Source organism: Olea europaea, unplaced genomic scaffold, assembly GCF_002742605.1.
Source record: "Olea europaea var. sylvestris unplaced genomic scaffold, O_europaea_v1 scaffold1756, whole genome shotgun sequence".
NCBI lineage: Eukaryota > Viridiplantae > Streptophyta > Magnoliopsida > Lamiales > Oleaceae > Olea > Olea europaea.
The window spans coordinates 22,918-43,135 of record NW_019235281.1 but is presented as its reverse complement, the minus strand read 5'-3'; the positions used below and the strand labels follow the sequence as shown (position 1 = coordinate 43,135).

At 37.3% G+C, this 20,218-nt stretch overlaps 2 protein-coding genes across 2 annotated transcripts; one reads left to right on the top strand and one right to left on the bottom strand.

The window, feature by feature from the left end:
• Nucleotides 1-787: 787 nt before the first annotated feature.
• LOC111378014 lies at nt 788-16,333 on the bottom strand. Its single transcript, XM_023001180.1, has 24 exons — nt 15,921-16,333; nt 15,399-15,499; nt 14,872-15,082; nt 14,569-14,650; nt 13,564-13,864; nt 13,140-13,242; nt 12,895-13,031; nt 12,278-12,451; nt 10,888-11,087; nt 10,661-10,804; nt 10,469-10,557; nt 9,893-10,040; nt 9,637-9,689; nt 9,409-9,464; nt 8,918-9,081; nt 3,832-3,951; nt 3,131-3,202; nt 2,978-3,050; nt 2,640-2,741; nt 2,434-2,530; nt 2,224-2,355; nt 1,693-1,928; nt 1,431-1,571; nt 788-1,084 (listed from the first exon to the last, which is right to left on the bottom strand). The coding sequence occupies exons 1-24, from the start codon at nt 16,144-16,146 to the stop codon at nt 902-904; spliced, it is 3,345 nt and encodes a 1,114-aa protein (XP_022856948.1). The 5' UTR covers nt 16,147-16,333; the 3' UTR covers nt 788-901.
• An 853-nt stretch (nt 16,334-17,186) lies between these two features.
• LOC111378003 (putative pentatricopeptide repeat-containing protein At5g52630) lies at nt 17,187-20,208 on the top strand. Its single transcript, XM_023001162.1, has one exon. The coding sequence runs from the start codon at nt 17,337-17,339 to the stop codon at nt 19,173-19,175; it is 1,839 nt and encodes a 612-aa protein (XP_022856930.1). The 5' UTR covers nt 17,187-17,336; the 3' UTR covers nt 19,176-20,208.
• Nucleotides 20,209-20,218: the final 10 nt, after the last annotated feature.

The window sequence follows — 20,218 nt, the reverse complement described above, 5'->3', positions numbered from 1 at the left end:
TTATAATTATATGCACACATTTTAATTACATCTTTACTTAAGTTTTTTAATCTTTAATCGTAATAACATTTATTTTTCTAATAATTTTTCATGACATTCGTATTTTTGAATTTTTGATTAGTTACACATTATTTTTTATAACAACTTATTTTCAACAAGTTTGTCAAAATAACATATAACAACTTATTTTCTCATTATACTTTTCAAAAATAAATAAATAAAAAATACAAATAAATATTTTCCCTCATTTCATAGCATGTAAACAAAATATTTGACATAAATCATAAAAAACGAGACATACTAATTAATGAAAAGTTGAAGGAAAGAATTCAAAGAAAAAAAAAAAAAAAATTTGCTAGAACGAGGAAAATTTGAGCTAAACTGCAATTAAAATGTGTAACAAATAAAAATTAATGGTGCCGTTTCGTAATTCCTCAAAATTTCAATCCAAAAAATCATCAAATAGGACAAAAAGAAAATGTTGCCTCCAAATTCAAATAGGCAAAAAAATAAAAAAGAAAAAGAAAAAAGAACACCATATCTTCCACCACGCACGCACGCACCCATCCATCCCATCCCCTGCAGCTTGTTCAATTCATATTTTTTTAGTTGATCTAAAAAAAAAAAAAATAATAATAATAATAATAATATCTCCATAACTATGAAGTCAAACTTTTATTGTCTTTATCTGGGCCACCGGATAAAATCGAAACGATATGGCGAAGATTTGCATGGCCCTTGTGCAAAGATGACGCGACACACCCAAAATAATAACAAAGAAACGAGCTACTATTCGACTAATGCTTTCACACTTGCGCATGCCAAAATATGTACATTAACACAGCACAATTATGCAGTAATGTGGAAGTGACTACATATGAAAATTGTGCACAAAATAAGTTTAAGTAGAAGTTAAACACACAAGAAGTTGCTGGCAGATTTGCCTAACATCCGTCGAAGGATCGCATACCGATAGACTTCGAAGCAACGTTCTTGCTTCGAGTAGCCCCTCAGATATACTTTCCACAATCTCTTCGTCACTCGCCATTAGAGATGCCAGAATCTTGGCACCCGCCATTTTTTCCTGTCAACAAAAAAAACCACTCCGTGAACAAAAAACCACGAGGAATTCTGGCAGACAGAAATTGAGGTTTCCATCTTAAGCGACGAAACATCAGAAAGTGAAAGAAAAGTGAAATCAGTATTTCCTTAGATTCATAGCAAACACCTGGCCTAGCGTACAAGACGTGTTCTTGAACTCTCAATTTAAGAGGTTTCAAGAGTTGACAAAAAACTTGAAAAGAGTTGAGAAAATAAGTAGACGAGCTCGTCAATGTAGTTAACTAAATAGGGCAGTTCAAGACATGGAGAATCTAACATGTGAAAAAATTTGAACCAGACTACTACAATCACATCTTTTCCAAAAGTACCTTGTGTGATCCTTCTCCAAGTGATTTCAAAGCAATGCTGAGGAGATCAGATGAATATGGAGAAACCAAAGACTTCAAATGGTATACTGCTGTGAAAAGAATCTGGATGCATGCAACCCTAATCTCGGGCTCCACCATTACCTGCTAACAACAGACAGGTCGGTGAAACAGGAAAAAGCACATTGGTCTTTCCCCGAGTTCTTAATATTCAGTTATATACGTATATTGGAATCTAAATACAGATATTCAGATATTATCGTACCCTAGCAGAATGAATAACACGAGGAAGAACTTTCCGAACAAAAGATTTCTTTCCAGCCCCCGATATCTTTTGACAGGCACTAATGAGTACATTAGCCATGCATAGGCGAAAAGAGAGGTGGACTGTTGTCTTAGATATATAATCGTGTTTATCAGACTTGAACGAGAAATCCTCCTCCTCATTTGTTAATTGATGGATCACATATGTCAGTACAGAATCTTTGACGGCTGCATCACCTGCAGTCGTGCCACAGGTTCCATGAGGTTCAGCTTGAAGTATAAGAGCATGTTTGGGTTAAGCTTATTGAAGGAAAAGTTACTTTTGATTCCAAACATTTTCGGATAATTTACTCTTTTAATAATTCAAAGTTAAAAAAAAGTTAGTTGTTTTAAAAGTAAATATTTGTAGTTAAAAAAGTAGACATATTTCCAATTTTGACCAATAGAAAAATGATTTATTTTGAAACTTATATGTAAACATTTTTTGCTTAGCAAACATGCTCAAAGTACTTGCATGAAGTTAAAACTATACCAACAGAGTTATTGCCATTTCCAACATGGCAAGTGTCTTCCGAGTTTGAGACTCCCAGTGACTTTGGAGCTTGCAAGTCGGTGCATAGCATCAAGGCCAGACAATCAATGCACCCATGTTGTGCTTTGGAAACTGAAGCAGAAATATAAGGTTTTCAAGATGGCAGAATTAATAAGAGATTCAGCAGCACAAAAAAAAATATTTACTCACTTTCATCTCCGTCCACTGATGACCATGATAGAATATTCTGAATTGTTTTTCTTATTCGGAACAAATCAGGGTGCTTATACACATTAATGCCTCTGACCTACATCACAAAAAGGAGAGAGAAACGGGAAAGTAGTAGATGTCAAGAACAGTTTCTTAAGATTATCATCTTAAATAAAACGAATGCTCATGGGAACTGGAAAACTCACCATTAGAGATGTACAAACCGAAAATAGACAAGTTTTTATCATTATTATATCCTTAGCATTTGCAGCATATTCCAATTGAGAGGACATCATTGGAATTAGAACCTGCAAATGACAAGGCAGGGTAATCAAGATCATTAATTTGACTTGAGGATCATAGGCACAAACCATGAAAAAAATTATGGAGCCCATGTAAAGGAACGAGAAAAATACACTTGAAACGTAATACTGAAGGACATTATCACGTTTCAACGATAATGTTAGAATGTGAACCAAAAATCCTCCTAGTAAATATGGAAATTGGAAAAGCAGCATAATCTCTAAATCAAGTTGTTGCATACATTGGGATGAATTCGCCCACATAGCTCAGCTGCGAGTTTCCGAACATCTTCAAATTCAGACTTACTCAAGGCCCTGAAGAAGACATCAATATACAGAAATCAATTTCCTTTTTCCAAGGAGTGATACTGTAAGTGTTCAATTATCAGGCGAACCTGTTTATCAGAAGGTCAACAACACACTCAGTACCCTCAAAGCTGAAATATCCTTTCTCTGCAAGCAACATTCATTTGAAGGGTAGTCATTTTAGTATAAATTCTAACAAATCAAAAGGCTTAGCAGTAATTAGTCAACAAATTTCTACATTTCCATTTTAGATCAAACATTAAGTTATAACACCGTGGTATCATAGAAGTGTTTAACTGTGGAGCTCAACTCAAATCTCTGTTTTTTCCCGAGACACCATCAAAGCCTAAGTGGGGTTTTAGGCTTCCCCCGAGACCCAATTTGCATGTGTGTGTGTGTGTGTGTGTGGGGGGGGGGGGGGGGGGGGGGGTGGATGAGATGATTATTTAAAAAAAATAAATTAACCACCCCCTATAATGTGTGTGGCCTGTACAGCCCTGTGCCTGAATAGGCAGCATAACCAAAAAAATTATAGTGGAACTTTCTTGTTAATGGATGCGTAATATATATGTTCATAATGAGACCGATTAGTATTTAACCTTTTGCTTTTATTTTATTTTTCCTCACGAAAAGTTTATGTGTGGTACGGTAAATTATACAAAATCGAATAGGGAGTCTAATGAACTAAAAATTTAAGTTGAAAATAGATCATGTTGATAAAAACCAAAATCGTTAATTTCTTAACCTTCATCAATGAATTTGATAAAGAATCATAATTGAATTTAAATGCAGAGGGAGCAGTCTGATTATCAGAAGTGGGCAAAGGTGACTAAAGAGAGAATGTTCCCATTTCATGGTGTCATTACTTGCATCTTCCTTGCCTTGCCATTTGGAAAAGCTCTCATCGACTCTGCTCAAATTACAACAAAAATAAAAAATCATGCATAAATTATTTTACCCTTATGAAAACTTTCTTTACAAGCAACTATATAGTATGATAACAAAATTTGATATGTACTGAATCAAAGCAGCAAAAGAAATTCAATACATAGCAGTAAGAACCACGTTCAAAAATATGATCCACCAAAGTAATTGACTGGTCAACACTGTAAAAGTTTTATCCCAAACATGGAGATCTTGTTAATTATAAGATATAGTCTACCTTGTCTTTTGAGACCAAAACAGAATAGGCAAAAAGAGCTTAGACTTTCAAGACGAAAGTAAGACTGCTACTTGTCATCTAGTGAACAAGTATGAAATACTAGTCTAATACATTGTTGATGCGGACATCTCGGTCCATCTCGGCTTATTTATTTCATGTTATTTAATTGTGTCTTGTTCACTATATTGGACTTGTCTAGCGGGTCTAGTCTAAGCCCATGAATGTTAGCGGGTCTAGTCCAAGCCCATGAATGTTAGGTTTTATTCTACTATTTATATAGTTTTCAGTTGTAATTAAAGGAGACTATGAATTGATGAATTGAATTGTGGTTTGCTACCAACGTTTTCCTCCTCTCCTCTCCTCCCCTCCCTCCTCTCGGTTTTCTCCCCCTTTCTTCTTCTTCTTCTTCTTCTCCGGTTGTCTCTTTTCTGCTGCATCTATTCTGCTTCTCCTGCATGTTATTTCAACTCGCTTGTCTTCTAATGTTATAAGTTCTGAAATTCTCAATTAATTCTACATCAACTTGGTATTAGAGCTAAACCTGACTTCCTTCACCCACTGTTGAAAATCCAGTCAATTTACTCTCCGCCAACAACGCTGCCACCATCTAGAAACAGGCCCAATCCATACATACAACAGTATATCCATTACTTGCTGCTGCAACTCCCTTTTTCGGTTAACCACTCCCCTCCCTCCTCTCGGTTTTCTCCCCCTTTCTTCTTCTTCTTCTTCTCCGGTTGTCTCTTTTCTGCTGCATCTATTCTGCTTCTCCTGCATGTTATTTCAACTCGCTTGTCTTCTAATGTTATAAGTTCTGAAATTCTCAATTGATTCTACATCAACTTGGTATTAGAGCTAAACCTGACTTCCTTCACCCACTGTTGAAAATCCAGTCAATTTACTCTCCGCCAACAACGCTGCCACCATCTAGAAACAGGCCCAATCCATACATACAACAGTATATCCATTACTTGCTGCTGCAACTCCCTTTTTCGGTTAACCAGTGCTGCCAGAGAAACCACCACGCCCTTCCACAACCGCCAACCACCCGAAATTCACTCAACACTTGGAACTTCCTCCACCACTACAGCCACCGCCAAATAATTCCAACAAACACGACCACCATATCCCACCGCAAAACTGCCACCAGTGTCTCACAAACTGACCCAATCACCCACTCTCCAACTTCATGTTACAGCAACTGCTTCTGTATCCAGCCCGAAACAAATCAACCGCCAACAAGAACAGCATACCCACCATTGACGACAGCAACTGTGACGGCCAGTACCTTCTCCCAAATCACGAACACCACCCATTAGATTCTGCAACCGACTCCATAAAATCAAAAGAAATCCACACAACACACCCACCTTGTTCGGTCACCACCTTTCCATCTCCCTGAGCGTCGACGACCCTAAATCGGTCCACCGTTTTCCCAGATTTCGAACCACTGCGACGCGAACCAGTGCAAACGCCAACCGTTCTCTCTCGTCAGCAACCAAAGTCCACCAATCGCCGCCGCTGCCTTTTTCTACAGATAAGGCTGCAAATATTGGGTTTGTTTCATGTGTGAAAAGAAAAAAAAAACCGTATTTTCTGTTAGTTGCAAGTACCTCTTTTTATTCCTGTTAATTTGACACGGCTACTTCAACGAACGAAAGGGAAGTTACTGTTTTTATTTATTATTGGTTTATATTGTTGTTTTGTTTAAAATCGTATCAATTAAATTTTTGTGCTGCTGCTGATCTAGTTTTTACCTAAATTCACGTAATTGGATCCATTAACCTCGTTAAATCTCACTTTTACCTTGTTTATTTTACGTGATTAGGGTTTGACTTGTATTTGACCTTGGCTTTGCTATTTTACATATATCAGCAGTATTAGCTTGTTATATTTGGATTTTAATCCCAAAATTTAAAATTTTTTTAAAAAAAGGGGGGGCTCAAATTTTCATTTTTCATTGCTTGCACTTTTTGTTCATTGATCTCTCTATTGCACATCATTTAGTTGCTATTACAGTGCATATAGTTGCATAGTGGTCATCCTATCACTTCTAATTCCAGTACCTTAAACATGGACCCCTCACAATTTGATGCACTTATTCGACAAATAGCTGCTACCCAAACTCAAATGATTGCTATTCTTGAAGAGAGTAAGGCTCTATCTGCTAATTTGAACAACTTTAAACAAACCCCTAGTTCAACCAACGTCTATAAATCTAAAAGTGTCCCATAATCATCATCAACATGGTGATCAAAAATGCTTTAGACATGATCGTAGGAGTAAGGATCAGATTTGTGAGCAAGAACGAGATAATTTTGAAATTTTTACTAATGGAATGCCCTTAAACAAGGAAATCAACTAGTGACTGAGTATATCGCACAATTTGAGAAATTTCGATCCAAATGTTATTTAATTGAGGATGAGACCACAACTTTGAGTAGGTTTAGCTAAGGTCTGAGAGATGACCTTAGGCATGAGCTTTTCCTTCTAGGTGTCACTACTCTTAATCATGATTACTCTTTAGCTTGAGATTATGAGTTGATTATTAGTACTCCATATGAAAAGCGTGGTCATCGTCATTCACCCATCTCATTAGCATCGCCTCATCATAAGTCTATCATAAAGCCTTCTCTGTCTAATGTTCCTCCCATTTGGAAAAATAATTGTAAAGGTCGTGATAGTCCAAGACCTTCTTCTCCATGAAGAAAGCGTATTGACAATCATCATTTGGTTTCATTGGCTCCACTTCCTCCCGTTAAGTCCCTTCTAGGACCTCCCCCTTCTAATGGTTCTCCAATCTTGGAAAATAAGGGTAGAATTTCTGAAACTCCAAGGTCTTCTTCTCACTTGCAGTGCGTCAACTGTAAGGACTTTGGTCACATTTCTTCCAAATGTCCTAATCGAACCTTAGTCATGGAAGAACGAAAGAATGTAATGGATGAGCCGTTAGAAGATCTAATTTATGAACCTAAACTTGAAGATTTTGATGACTTGGATGATAGTGAGGACACTTCCTTAGGTGAAATCCAGACTCTTCCCAAGATTTTAGATACTATATCCCTTATCTTCGACAGTTCTCGATCACATGTTATATGTCATACCCTTACTCAAGTTAAAGAGCTTGATGATGTCACTAGTCACCCTTGGAGAATCCAGTTGCCTGTGGTTAGCACTAAATCAAAATTCTCCACAACTGACCAACCTCAAACTGATGGTCAAAACGAAATTGCTAACCAAAATCTTGGCAATTTATTACAGTCTCTAGTCCGGAAAAATCTTGGGAATTGGGACTTGGTCCCACCAACCGTTCAAGTTGCATATAACAATCCTGTGAAGTGGTCTTTAGGTCTAAATCCCTTTGAAGTCATCCATGGTTGTGAATCTAGGAAACCTTTAAACCTTATTCCCATGCACCCACATGTTTGTGTGTCTATGTCAGTTGAGGTAGTTGCATCACATTTTCATAGCTTCCATATTGAGATCAATAAATAATTTGAAGCAAGTAAAACATTATATAAACCTCAAGCTGATTGGCATAAACAACGTTTTGAATTTAATATTGGAAAATATGTTATATTGCAAGCCTGTAATACTGGTCATTTTAAAATTTCAAAGCATGTTGGTCCAAATGCATATATCAATGACCTTTTATCACATTATGACCACCACCCTATTTTATTTGTTACGAACTTCGATGCTTACAAAGGCTATTTTAGCCCCTCTGCTGACCCATTTCTACTTTCAAATGAGAATTCTCACACTGAATCTTTTGCCATGTCTGCTTCATTCCCACCTATCACAGCACACAAAAATAAAATTGATGTTATTTTAGATGAACAAATTGTGTTGACCAATGATAGAGAGATTCAGTGCTTTCTTGTTCATTGGATGGATCGACTTGATTCTGATGATACATGGATTCCCTAAGAGACTTCAACAACGCGAGCCAGATTCTTTGGAGCTTTATAAGAGTCAACAAAATCCTCATTCGCCTAGGTTATCTTGGTCAGCTCATATTTTTGCGGATAATCTACAACTGGCGTTGTCATCATTTGTGGAGTTCCGATATTTGATTCGTCGGAAAGATCGTCCTCCATGGAATGTCTTGAAGCATTTTTGGTATCAGATCGACTGCAGCCTTAGTTGATTTGACCACTCGACAGAGTCGAGTTTTTCTCCCATCCCGGGAGAGTTGATGCGGACATCTCGGCCTATTTATTTCATGTTATTTAATTATGTCTCGTTCACTTTATTGGACTTGTCTAGCGGGTCTAGTCCAAGCCCATGAATGTTAGGTTTTATTCTACTATTTATATGGTTTTCAGTTATAATTAAAGGAGACGATGAATTGATGAATTGAATTGTGGTTTGCTACCGACGTTTTCCTCCTCTCCTCCCTCCTCTCGGTTTTCTCCCCCTTTCTTCTTCTTCTCCGATTGTCTCTTTTTTCTGCTGCATCTATTCTACTTCTCCAGCATGTTATTTCAACTCGCTTGTCTTCTAATGTTATAAGTTCTGAAATTCTCAATTGATTCTACATCAATTGTGCTCTTCAGATTCACTTAAAAGCATCTTCATTTTTCATATACCAGGCAAAGGACAACTGTGGTGAATTTTTAGTACCCTACTTCAATTAGTAGTGAGGACAAACACGGAGAAAATATTCATGAGCACAGTGAAAATGAAAAAAGGGTCAAAAAGAAATACTCACATTTTCTCCCCTCTTGTATGCAAGATAATTCGATGAAAGACCAAATTTGAAGCTTCAGCCAAATAATCACTTATATAACTCAGAAACTTCACAGTAATAGCATTCGATGGTTCAGATATCATCTTGTCTATCAAGGGGCCAACCATTACATCCCAATCTTCAACCTGAAATTTTCACAAAATTATAGTAGTTAACTCTAGTGCTTCAAAAGGAATTCAGCGCAAAGGAGGCAGTAAAGGCGGACGATGGGTTCTAAGATGGCAGAACTTATGAAAAGTGTAAGCACCAAACACAGGCTAAAGATGGCAGACTCCACTTTTTCACGGTGATGTAACCCCCTGAGCAAAAGATGAATAAGCTTTGGAAGGAAGAAGAGCAGGAGCATGAGAGGAAAATGAAATTGATAATACTGAGTAATTAATAGATATTATACCACAATAAAGCTAGAAGTATAGACAGAGACCAGTAAATTAGAGTACAATCTAACTTACCGTTTTTGCCCATTCTGGCAGCAGCTTCAGCAGCCTATCAGCATCGACCTTTGACCCTATACAGAAACAAGAGCACACTAAATTAAAGGGGTTACTGGATTCTTCTACTTTAGTAGTTGTTTGGTTGTGGGGGGTACAAAGTGGCTTGGACGACACTTTAAATTCAACTGATTATTAGAGCAAAATTCTAACCAGGGTTGGGCGAGGAATAAGATGTTTTGTGCATACCGTCTTCATTACCGGAAGAAGAAACTGCAGGATCTGGGTTCAGGCAGAGATTGCTGCAGAAGACAACAGTAAAATTTGTAAATGTTCAGTGAGGGCAAACACCTCTTATAAGTAAATGTGAAGAAAAGTTCCGCTTTTATCCTTTCAAATACTCCATGATCCACAGAAGGATTATACTACAAACTATACACTGTATTGTGTGAACATCATTTCCTAGGAATAAGATATGAAAAAATTAATTATTATATCAAGGTACCTAAGACAGTCGAGCAGCATGCACACAACTTCAGGTTTTTGTCTATGATTAATAAGCAAGGCCATGAGAGTACTACTCGCAGATAGCTGCAGTTTCCCTTGTGCAGAGAAAAATAGACCAACTAGTGCGGACAATACTAATGCAGGGTCTGCAAGAACAAAAACAAAGTCAATGATATCAGTAAAACAGTTCAATTTTGAAGGTTTTAATCCACAACAGGCACAAAGACAAGGCCATTTCACACAACTGAGACTAGAAAAATGCAAAAAGAAGCGTTTATTTTCTGCTTCAATCTGTTGCTTGAAGAACTGTAGGGCATATAGGAATGTGTGTGTGTTGGGGGTGGAGAATATGATTATGCATTCCATGGAGAGGTGAACCTAAACGCTATAAAAGTAAAGAAATATACATGATGCAACCTCACATGCAAAGCTATATCAAAATACAAAAGATAATTATTTTCTTTTCTGAAATATCCTGCCTATAATCAAGAGACTTTTAATGCACTCTTTTATCCAAAACAAGTTATACATCACCCAAAAAGACATGGACTAGAGACTCAGTGTTCAGACTGACCAATAATGGGAATCAAATTGGACGCCTGATTTTGAATAGCACAATTTTCATTTCTGAGGCATCCTAACAAGTGGTTTGCAATATCTTGCCTGCAAATTCATTTAAATGTAATTTGACAATAAGAATCTGAAACACAAAAAGGACATGGAAGTACCATAAAACCTTGTATCAACAGAAATCAGTTACACATACCACATTTCTTGTGAGAGCACATTAACAGACCCAGATGATATGTGAATGAGATCTGAAATAACATCAACAGCATTCATCCTCTGTGCAACATTTTCAGAATCAATGCGCTTTAGTACTTCTTGCAGGCACCAACCATCTGGGCATCTGTCAAAGTCAATAATTGCATCACATTTGGAATAAAGATGGCATCCAACAAAACAAACCTAGCAAGTGAATAATAAACATACATAGAACAATATTCTGCAATAAGATTTACAACTGCTTTCGCTGCCGCATCTCTCTCATCCAAAAGATGTAGGAGTGAAGGTAGAATGGCTTCTATTTGTCTATTGTCTTCAAGATTACTTTTAGACAGGTTCGTCCTAAACAAGACTGCTTTGAATATGCAAATTGCACCATCGATTACTTCCTCGTCGGCACAGCTTAGCTATAATAAAACATTCTTTAGTGCTGAACACAGATAATTGCTGTAATGACAATAATAAAAGCTTGTAGAATCACAAATTACTCTATCCCATAGACATGGCCTGCATTGGCCCAGTATTCCCAACGAGAATGACTACTAAAGATTGACTGACATTACAGATGGGAAAGTCCATGGAGCAATTTATACTGGAAAGTTTCACATCATTAACTTTGCCCAAACTAATTTTAACAAGCTGAAAAGTAGATTTCCTAGTCACATGGAAAAAGAGGGCTTTTACAGGTTTTAGATTTTTATTTTTATTTTTATTTTTTATTTTTTTTAAGGTCAACTTGGAAACTCATCAAAAATCATATTCTAACATCAGACCAGTCTAGAATATATCACCCACAAAACTATCAGAATATAATAGTACAGCCAAAACCAAATAAATATTGCAAGTTTTTTACTATTTTGCAGATTTACTTGTCCTTGGAGGATGAGATTGACTAACTGCATTAATCAAATGCAGCATTTCTCAGAGTCACTTTTAATAAATGATTTTCATTTAAAAGCAGTGGCGGAACTTTACTTTAAGATAGCTCAGGCATGCACTCTTCTTTGGAAAGAGGAGCTCCAGCTCGAAAGCAAAGTCTAGTAAGTGTTGAAAGACTTAAAGTTATTCGCATTAGTTCATCCAAATCCAATCTCGGGCCAAGCATTGCCAGCATTTTGTTTGGTTTGGCAGCTAAAAGAAAGTCCTAATTGCTGTCTAATGGGACCTATACGTTTATGGACTAAGATTGTCCACTCTGAAAAGTTGAATTTTTCGATTCAATTTGAATTGGTTTGATCCCAAAGCCTTGCCAGAAGGGTTTCATCCATTCATGAAAGGAAAACTGTCCAGACTTTCAAGCAAAGAATCGTCTCAGAAGCCCGTTTATATTAGTCAAAGATGTGGTTTTCACAGGATTGATTGCTCTTTGCGCCGTTACCCTATCACCCCCGGCAGGGGCAGAATGCCCTTCCATCTCGAACCTCCGACAGAGAGACAAATGCAACATTCCCTCCCCTCAGAAGCTAAAGGGAAAAAAAATAAGCCTACCATATCTAAACTAGATATCCACCTAAATAGGAAAGCTTTTACCAAAGCCTTCGAAAGAAGAAAAAGTAAAACTATACAAGTGCCCAAATAAAGAAATGCACAATGCTACCTGAGACATGAGAACCTGAGATATCTGAGATCCAAAATCAGTCATTGCAGTTCTAAATTTCTTGTCATCTAAACGGCCCAATAAAAGGGAAAGACAATTTAGGAAGAACTTTATGATCTCTACTCCGCTGTCCTTATTCGAACTAGATTCTTCAGCATGATTATCTGCATAGAACTGCAAATGTTCTTCATCAGGATTTAAACTAAATCAATAAACATATAAGAACAACAGGGTGGAAAGAACATAAACATACGCACATGCCTTCACATATCTACAATCTATGTTTCACTTTACTTCTAAATTTAAAACAAACAGAAAATGGGCCAAAAATTGAGACCATGAGGTCTCGCATTCCTTTTTTTAACACGAGCTCATAATCTATACAGTTAAGGATTTAGATTATTGTGTGAAACACTAAATGACATTTCACCAAATAAACTGTAGTCCATCACATTCATGTAGATTTGGGGGCTTTCTGATTTGTTACTTAGTTAATGAATGCGACCCCCAAAACCAGAGGCAACACGCGTGCGCGCGGGGGAGGGGGAGTTATAGATCCTTGTTCTCTCAACAATCACACCAGATGAAAATGCCATATCAAAAGTAATAATTCATACCTGAATCCCAGACAGGTATTGGTCCAAAAGTTCTTTATATTGATGAGCAGAGTTGTTATCTTCCAAGTGTGAGAGCACACCATAATGTTTCCAACAAGAAGAGAGAAGCAATGCTCCAGTCTTCACCATCTCCAAGTCTGTCCTTTAACATGGTACAATAAAATACATAAGAACTGAGGTTGGGTCAAACAAAATCATACACAATGTCATTACAAAAGGTTTGCAACGTTCAATATCAATTACACCTGCTCTATTTTGAAAACAATCATAATGCTTTTTGGTTTCCAGCAACCACTTAAATACTTTCTCTAATCCTCGAGCGTGCAAAGGCTGACTTTTTCTGTTCCACTGTATATTTTAAAATGAAGGAAAAGATCTAGTGAGTAAATATCATTGTAGCTTTGCAACAAGTTGCCAAACAAGACTATAAAGAAGTAAAATAAAAAATATTAAAATCAAGTTATGACATATTATATAGATTCTGAATCGAATTAGCTCAACGTAATCAAATTCTAAAATATAATGCAAGACTAAAAGTTTAGCAAGATAACCCAGTCAAGCAGCAATAGAAAAAACAATACATCGAAAACCTCAGCAATCAACACAGGGACAAAGGCAAACATAATCTGCATGAAGATCTAGTTTATGAATACCAGGTGAAGAACATACAGCTGTAAGTCTCTGCACAAGAATCATGAGTTGATCCAGATGATCCCAAAGCAACAATTTCATTTCCAAGCTGCTCTGCAATTCAGATGCTTTGCTCAAAGTCTTTGCTTCTCTGTCACTGGTATCAACTGATAATGAAGCAATAGGTCTATTTTTTGCATTAAGAACGGATGATTTTTTACTGATATCTGAAGAACTGGACACCATATCCTTTCCGGTTAATGCTACCGTAAGAGATAATATGAAATCAGCAGCAGCAACTGAAAGGCGAGTTGGCAACTCAAATCCCTCCTGCAAATTGCTGCAATATCATTGATCAAACACCGGGTCAAAAGATTAAAAAGGTTACACGCTTTGAATCATGCACATAAAATCATGCCAATCATCTGCCTCCGGGATCATCGATGCAAATCAACTTAGCATTGTCTCATAGCACTATATCTAAAGAAAAAAATAGCTTGTTATAAATATCATCCGCATCATAACTGCATCGACTTAACAATAATATTCATCCAGATGCATGTAAACACAGCTATCATGATTGAAATATGAAGGCAATGCTATTTGCATATACAATACAATAATGTTCGAAGGAAGGCTATTCATCTGAGGTGCAGCTAACTGATTTTTTCCATTAGTTAGCCCTATAATGAGGAGTAAAGTTACCCTTTGAACAGTCTTACCTAGGGATTTCATAAATAAAAGCTAGAAGAGAGGAGATTTATTTAAAGTACAGGTTCCTATAACAATTCCGCAGAGAAATGATACAAAAAATCAACTCATCATTGAAGTCCTGAAACAAAAGCCTTAACCAATTGCTACAGCATATGTTTAAATTGGGAATTATATATTATACAATTTCAATCAGTAGAATAAGGAGAGAGTTGCTTCAACCAGTTGTAGTCAAGAAAAGGTAGCTAAGTAAAAGCTCATCAAGTGAAAAATTAAAGGACAAGCGGAAGTAAACTTCAAGTTATTTGATAGTACTAATAAGAGGATAGATACCTTCCATTGCAAGTTATTGATAATAGATGGGTAACACATGAACAGAACATCTTCAACATTGCTATATACTTCTTCTTTATTCCTACAAAAATGAAAAAAGAAGAAAAATATTACTAACTTGACAAAGCCTGGTTAGTTTACTAATTAGGAGAAGATGAACAGGCCAACAGAGCTAACAGCCCCAAATCGCCCCCACTAGCCACGAAAAAATTGAAGATAGTAGCATAATATAGGAGCTGCACTGAAGGTGCCAAAAATATCACATTTTGACATAAGTTGATTTAAAGTAAATGGAAATGTTACCATCAGTCGCAATATTTTTCACAGCATTCTCGTACTCTATAAGACTGCGTCCAAGAATACACCATCCAAGGGCAACATAACGATCATCCCTTCTCATTATAATTCCTGCTAAATTTCCTACAGTATATTGGAATAATATGTCATCCTGAAACAGCCAGTTCAGAAGTACCATAGCCTGATTTCCGTGCTTCAAGTCTCTTGCTCTCAACAACTGACAGAAAAAGGTATTAATGTTCAACTAATCAGTACTTGTAATCCAAACGCACTCATACTGCTTACTGATAGTAAATGGTTTGAATAATTTGGTAGAGAAGTGCTCTATTCTTAAGCAAGTGCAATGTACTAAATTGAGTATATTTTGCCAATTAAAAAGCTTTAAGAACATATGAGCTAATTTTAAAAAATTTAAGCTGATTTTTATTTTATTTTTTTGAATTTTAAATTCACCCGTTAAAATAAATAATTTATCCAAATATGTGCAGAATTACATGTAAAATTAGGAATATGGGAATTGAAAAATTAGTTACATGTTCAATCATGGGAATGAGGACTTGGTCCAATGCCTCATTTTTCTTCCCAGCATCACCTATGTACTTGTGAAGAAACCACAGCGAATCTTCTAATGAAGCTGTTAAAAAAATAAATAAATAAATAAATCGAACATAATTAAAAGGAATAATTTTTTTCCCAATTTACCTTATCAAAAATAAAAATGTACTGTTAAAAGGGTAAAATTCAATGCTATTCACGTTAAGGGATAGAATCCACAATCGTTTCAAGATGGAAAGTCCTTGTGATTTTTTGGAAGACGAAGCCACGAGTCTTAACATGGTTTCAAAGCTCAAACGAGCAATTCAACCCAATCAAGACTCGGATCTCAAGACGAAAACAAGGACCAATTTATAAGTATTTGGACTCCTCCTTTTGAGATGGAATTCCAATTCTTGACAGTTTATCGGTAAAAACAGTAATTAACTTATACAAGTACTTGAGCTACTTAACAAGGTTGGTCCGCGTTAAATTGAAGACATGACAATGTACATGTATACCAGTAACTGAGGCGGCAATTTTGGGAGGAGAGTGGAGACGGGAAATGGAGTCTTGGAGTTTTTTTGGCTTAGCGTTGAGGAGAGCGGTCATGACCCGACCCAAGGTTGCGGATACCATGGGACCCGGGACGGGGCCCAAACCTGAGCCTTGCTCTGATATTGAGGGTGTGTATGGATACTGAGAGGGTCTCCCGATTGGTAGCTGCACATCTTCTTCTTCTTCCATTAGTGATTGATTGGTCCGACTGATGAATTCCCGTAGAGGGGCAGAAGAGAAGAATATACAGAGAGAAACGACCGATTTATTCTCGTGTTTTCATAAAGAATCTGTTCTTCTATTCGATTGGTAAGTTGTTCTGAGCGACCGATTTGTTCTGGTGGTTTCTCAAAGAATCGGCTCTTCTATACGATAATACAAAGCGTTGGCTAACCTTAAAATTTTAAGTTCTTTTATTAAAAATGTCTGGGACCCATTTGTACTTTTTCAAAAGTTAGGGACCTAGTTGCTAGTTTTCCTAATTAAAATAAATACATCAATGTCTCTTATATAAATAAAAAATACATCAATTGCGCACCAAATAATGTAATTTGGTGTCATGCTCTGAGCATACTCCCCTTTCTATAAGATGCGACAAGATCGTCAACAGCTAGATATATTATTTATATCATTGAAGAGTGCACTAATGATATAATTATGTGCAAGTATTGTCTAACTATCTACCTATAAGCATACATGTAAACCAATTATTAGGACTCTTCGATCTAAAAGTAAAGAGAAATCTGCCTTGAGGCATGGAAACTCGAGCGCCAAACATGCGGTTCATAAAACTTGGGAGCATATAAGAAACTTCTGCAACAATTTGTACACTGGATGATAGGTTAAGAATCATTTTTCTTGTAAAGAATTATTTTTTGAAAAATCATTCCCCACTAGCACTTATTCTTGAAGACAAGCTGTGTCTACTTTGAATGAAAATTGTTGAAAATGATGCAAATAAAGATTCGAGAGAAATGTTAAGAAAAACATTGACGTATGTAAATTTGTAATAATTTAGAAACCTCGAAAACTTTGTTTGCTCTTGTGCAACAAACTTTGGGAAATGTCTGTCCAAGATTGTCAAAATCTATTAAAATGGCTGATTCGGTCAAAAAATTTGGAATCGACTTCATTTATATTTAAAAAAATATATATATATAAAATTGTGAGGTGGGATGGGGGATGAACCGGCCGGTTCACAATAAGAATAACCGATTCTCAACCCAAATTTTTGTCCGCCAATTCTTGTCTACGTTCTAATTGAAAACCCAATTTTCGGCCACCACCGCATCCTGGGGCAGAGAACTGATACTCCTACTCCGAAACCGCCCGCCGCCGTCATGCATCCAGAACACACGTCTCTTTAAGATATTCACTAAATGCTTCACCCTTTCCTCAAAGAACCCCTGCAACCACCTCCACCCCCAAGACATCCCATCTTCACCCACTTCCTCCAAAACTCACTCAACCAACAAAGCTTCGAGCACAACTACCGAACCATATGCAACCATTTGCTTGACTTCACTAGGGCAAAATCCCTTTTAAAAGGTCAATCTATTCATGCCCATGTCATTAAATCTGGACTTCAGATCATCCCACTGATATCCCACCATTTGATCAACTTTTACGCGAAATTACAGTTCCCGCACCACTCGGAAAAATTGTTTGATGAGACTCCCTTCAAGTCTGCTACGACTTGGAGTTCTTTAATCTCTTGTTTTTCGCAAAATGAGCTCCCTTTGCGAGCTTTTCAATATCTTTGCTTAATGCTTCGTATTGGTGGATTGTATCCTGATGACCACATTTTCCCCAGTGTGACTAAATCGTGCGCGATGATGAATGATTATCGTGCAGGGCAGTCGGTTCATTGTCTTACGGTGAAAGTTGGGTATGACTTTAATGTGTTTGTTGGGAGTTCTGTAGTGGATATGTATGCAAAATGTGGTAGTTTAGTGGATTCTAGGAAGATGTTTGATGAAATTCCGGAGAAAAATGTGGTGTCTTGGAGTGGGATGATATATGGGTATGCGCAAATGGGTGAAGACGAGGAGGCTTTGAGGCTTTTTAAGGACGCTTTGATTGAGGATTTGGGTGTGAACGATTTTACTTTTTCGAGTGTGATTCGAGTTTGTGGGAATTCGACCTTGCTTGAACTAGGGAAGCAGATGCATGGTTTGTGCTTGAAAATGAGCTATGACTTGTCAGGTTTTGTGGGAAGTTCTTTAATTTCCATGTACTCAAAGTGTGGTGTCATTGAGGGAGCATATCTTGTTTTTGATGAGGTTTCGAATAAGAATTTAGGAATGTGGAATGCAATGTTGATCGCATGTGCTCAACATTCACATACAAAGAACGTGTTTGCGTTGTTTGGGAAAATGGAAAGAGTAGGAACGAAGCCGAATTTCATTACATTTTTGTGTCTGCTCTATGCTTGTAGCCACGCAGGGCTGGTTGAGGAGGGGAAGTATTACTTCAAGTTGATGAAGGATCAAGGTATAGAGCCAGGGGATCAGCATTATGCTTCAATGGTTGACTTGCTTGGCCGAGCTGGAAAATTGCACGAAGCTGTTAAAATTACTAAAGAAATGCCAATGCAACCAACAGAATCTGTGTGGGGAGCTTTACTTACTGGGTGCCGAATTCATGGAAACACTGAGTTGGCAGGTTACGTAGCTGATAGAGTCTTTGAGTTAGGCCCTATTAGCCCTGGCCTACACGTGCTATTATCCAATGCTTATTCAGCTGCTGGTAGATATAAAGAGGCTGCAACGGCAAGGAAAATGCTGAGGGACTGTGGAATGAAAAAGGAAACTGGTTTGAGCTGGGTAGAGGAAGGTAATAGGATTTACACATTTGTTGCAGGGGATAGGGCCAATGCGAAATCTGAAGAGATTTATAGGAAACTGGAGGAACTGGGGGAGGATATGATGCGAGTTGGTTATGTTGCAGACACGAGTTACGTGCTGCAAGAAGTTGGCGCTGATGAGAAGATCCAGAGTATTCGATATCATAGTGAGAGATTAGCCATTGCATTTGCACTTATTACCTTTCCACCGGAACGTCCAATTAGAGTTATGAAGAACTTGCGCATCTGTGGTGATTGCCACACTGCAATAAAGTTTATGTCCAAGTGCACTGGACGGATAATTATAGTCAGAGATAACAATCGATTTCATCGGTTTGAGGACGGGAAGTGCTCCTGTGGTGATTATTGGTGATTGAATTGCAAGTACCTTTAACCTTTGTCCAATTTCCCAACTGAAGCCATTTATGCTATTTAGCCAGTTCCGCAAAGTCTGACTGGTTAGTATAATCTATACATCCATTGAAATTCAGATTGCCAATCTTCAAAGTATGGCTCCCCAGGGGCCGACATGCACACTCCTATCCTATCAAGCCCGAGTTACCGACTTCACTCTGGACTCTAGCAACGTATAGACCTCTCTTCCACTGGTACAAAAATAGTATGGTACATAGGAGCTTTCTCTTCCTCGAAGTGGTGGGTAGCACAAAAAATCTTTTGACACTAGATAAGGCTGTTCAAATGAAAGAAACAATCTCATACAAGGATCAAGGCTTAAAAACATGCCCTGATGCCCATCTTTTAAGAATTTGTCATGTGAGTCTCATATGTCACCATCTTGACCAGCTCCTGTCGTTGATGGTGAAAAATGATAGAGTCTCCAAGGGTACAAACTCAATTGTACAGAATGGAAATGAAGCTTTTATTACCAGTATTTAAGCAGTGGAAGCCCTTCCAGTTGCATTTGCCAAAGACATAACTAAAGGACCTGCCCAGCTGCCAGTGTCGCATGCCGGTCAATTGAGCAATCTGATAAGACAGATAGAACACCCCATGTTTAACCAATTCTGAAATTTCCGCCTCGGACAAGGATTTGAACTTCTTATCATGGCTGTTTCCTATAATGCCAACAATTGTATGGTTATTGAACTTCAAATGGAAAACTATTCTCTCAACTAAATTTTGCTATTTGTTTAAAATTCGCTTCTGAAGAACATGAAATGATTATCGTATATTTCAAATGTATTGGTCTCACAACCATGCTACATGGCCGGAGTTAGTGACAAATTTCATTTCCATACAACACTTGACAAATTCTCATTGGAAATTGGGGAAAAAACAACATAAAAATACTCAATCATTGGTTGCACATCAGTCTGTTTTTTCCCTTTTTATTTTCCCTGTTTGTTCAGCCTTATTCATTGGTCTCATGCTTTCAAACAGAAGCACATTCGCCGT

What these genes read in the sequence shown, in the direction of transcription:
- LOC111378014 (XM_023001180.1), bottom strand. Translation starts at nt 16,146, where the DNA reads ATGGAAGAAGAAGAAGATGTGCAGCTACCAATCGGGAGACCCTCTCAG. An exon ending in CTCAGGTTCTCATGTCTCAG is followed by an intron (nt 11,088 to 12,277) that starts GTAGCATTGTGC and finishes GTTTTATTATAG; the next exon opens with CTAAGCTGTGCCGACGAGGA. An exon ending in AAATGGCAATAACTCTGTTG is followed by an intron (nt 1,929 to 2,223) that starts GTATAGTTTTAA and finishes GCACGACTGCAG; the next exon opens with GTGATGCAGCCGTCAAAGAT.
- LOC111378003 (XM_023001162.1), top strand. Translation starts at nt 17,337, where the DNA reads ATGCTTCACCCTTTCCTCAAAGAACCCCTGCAACCACCTCCACCCCCA.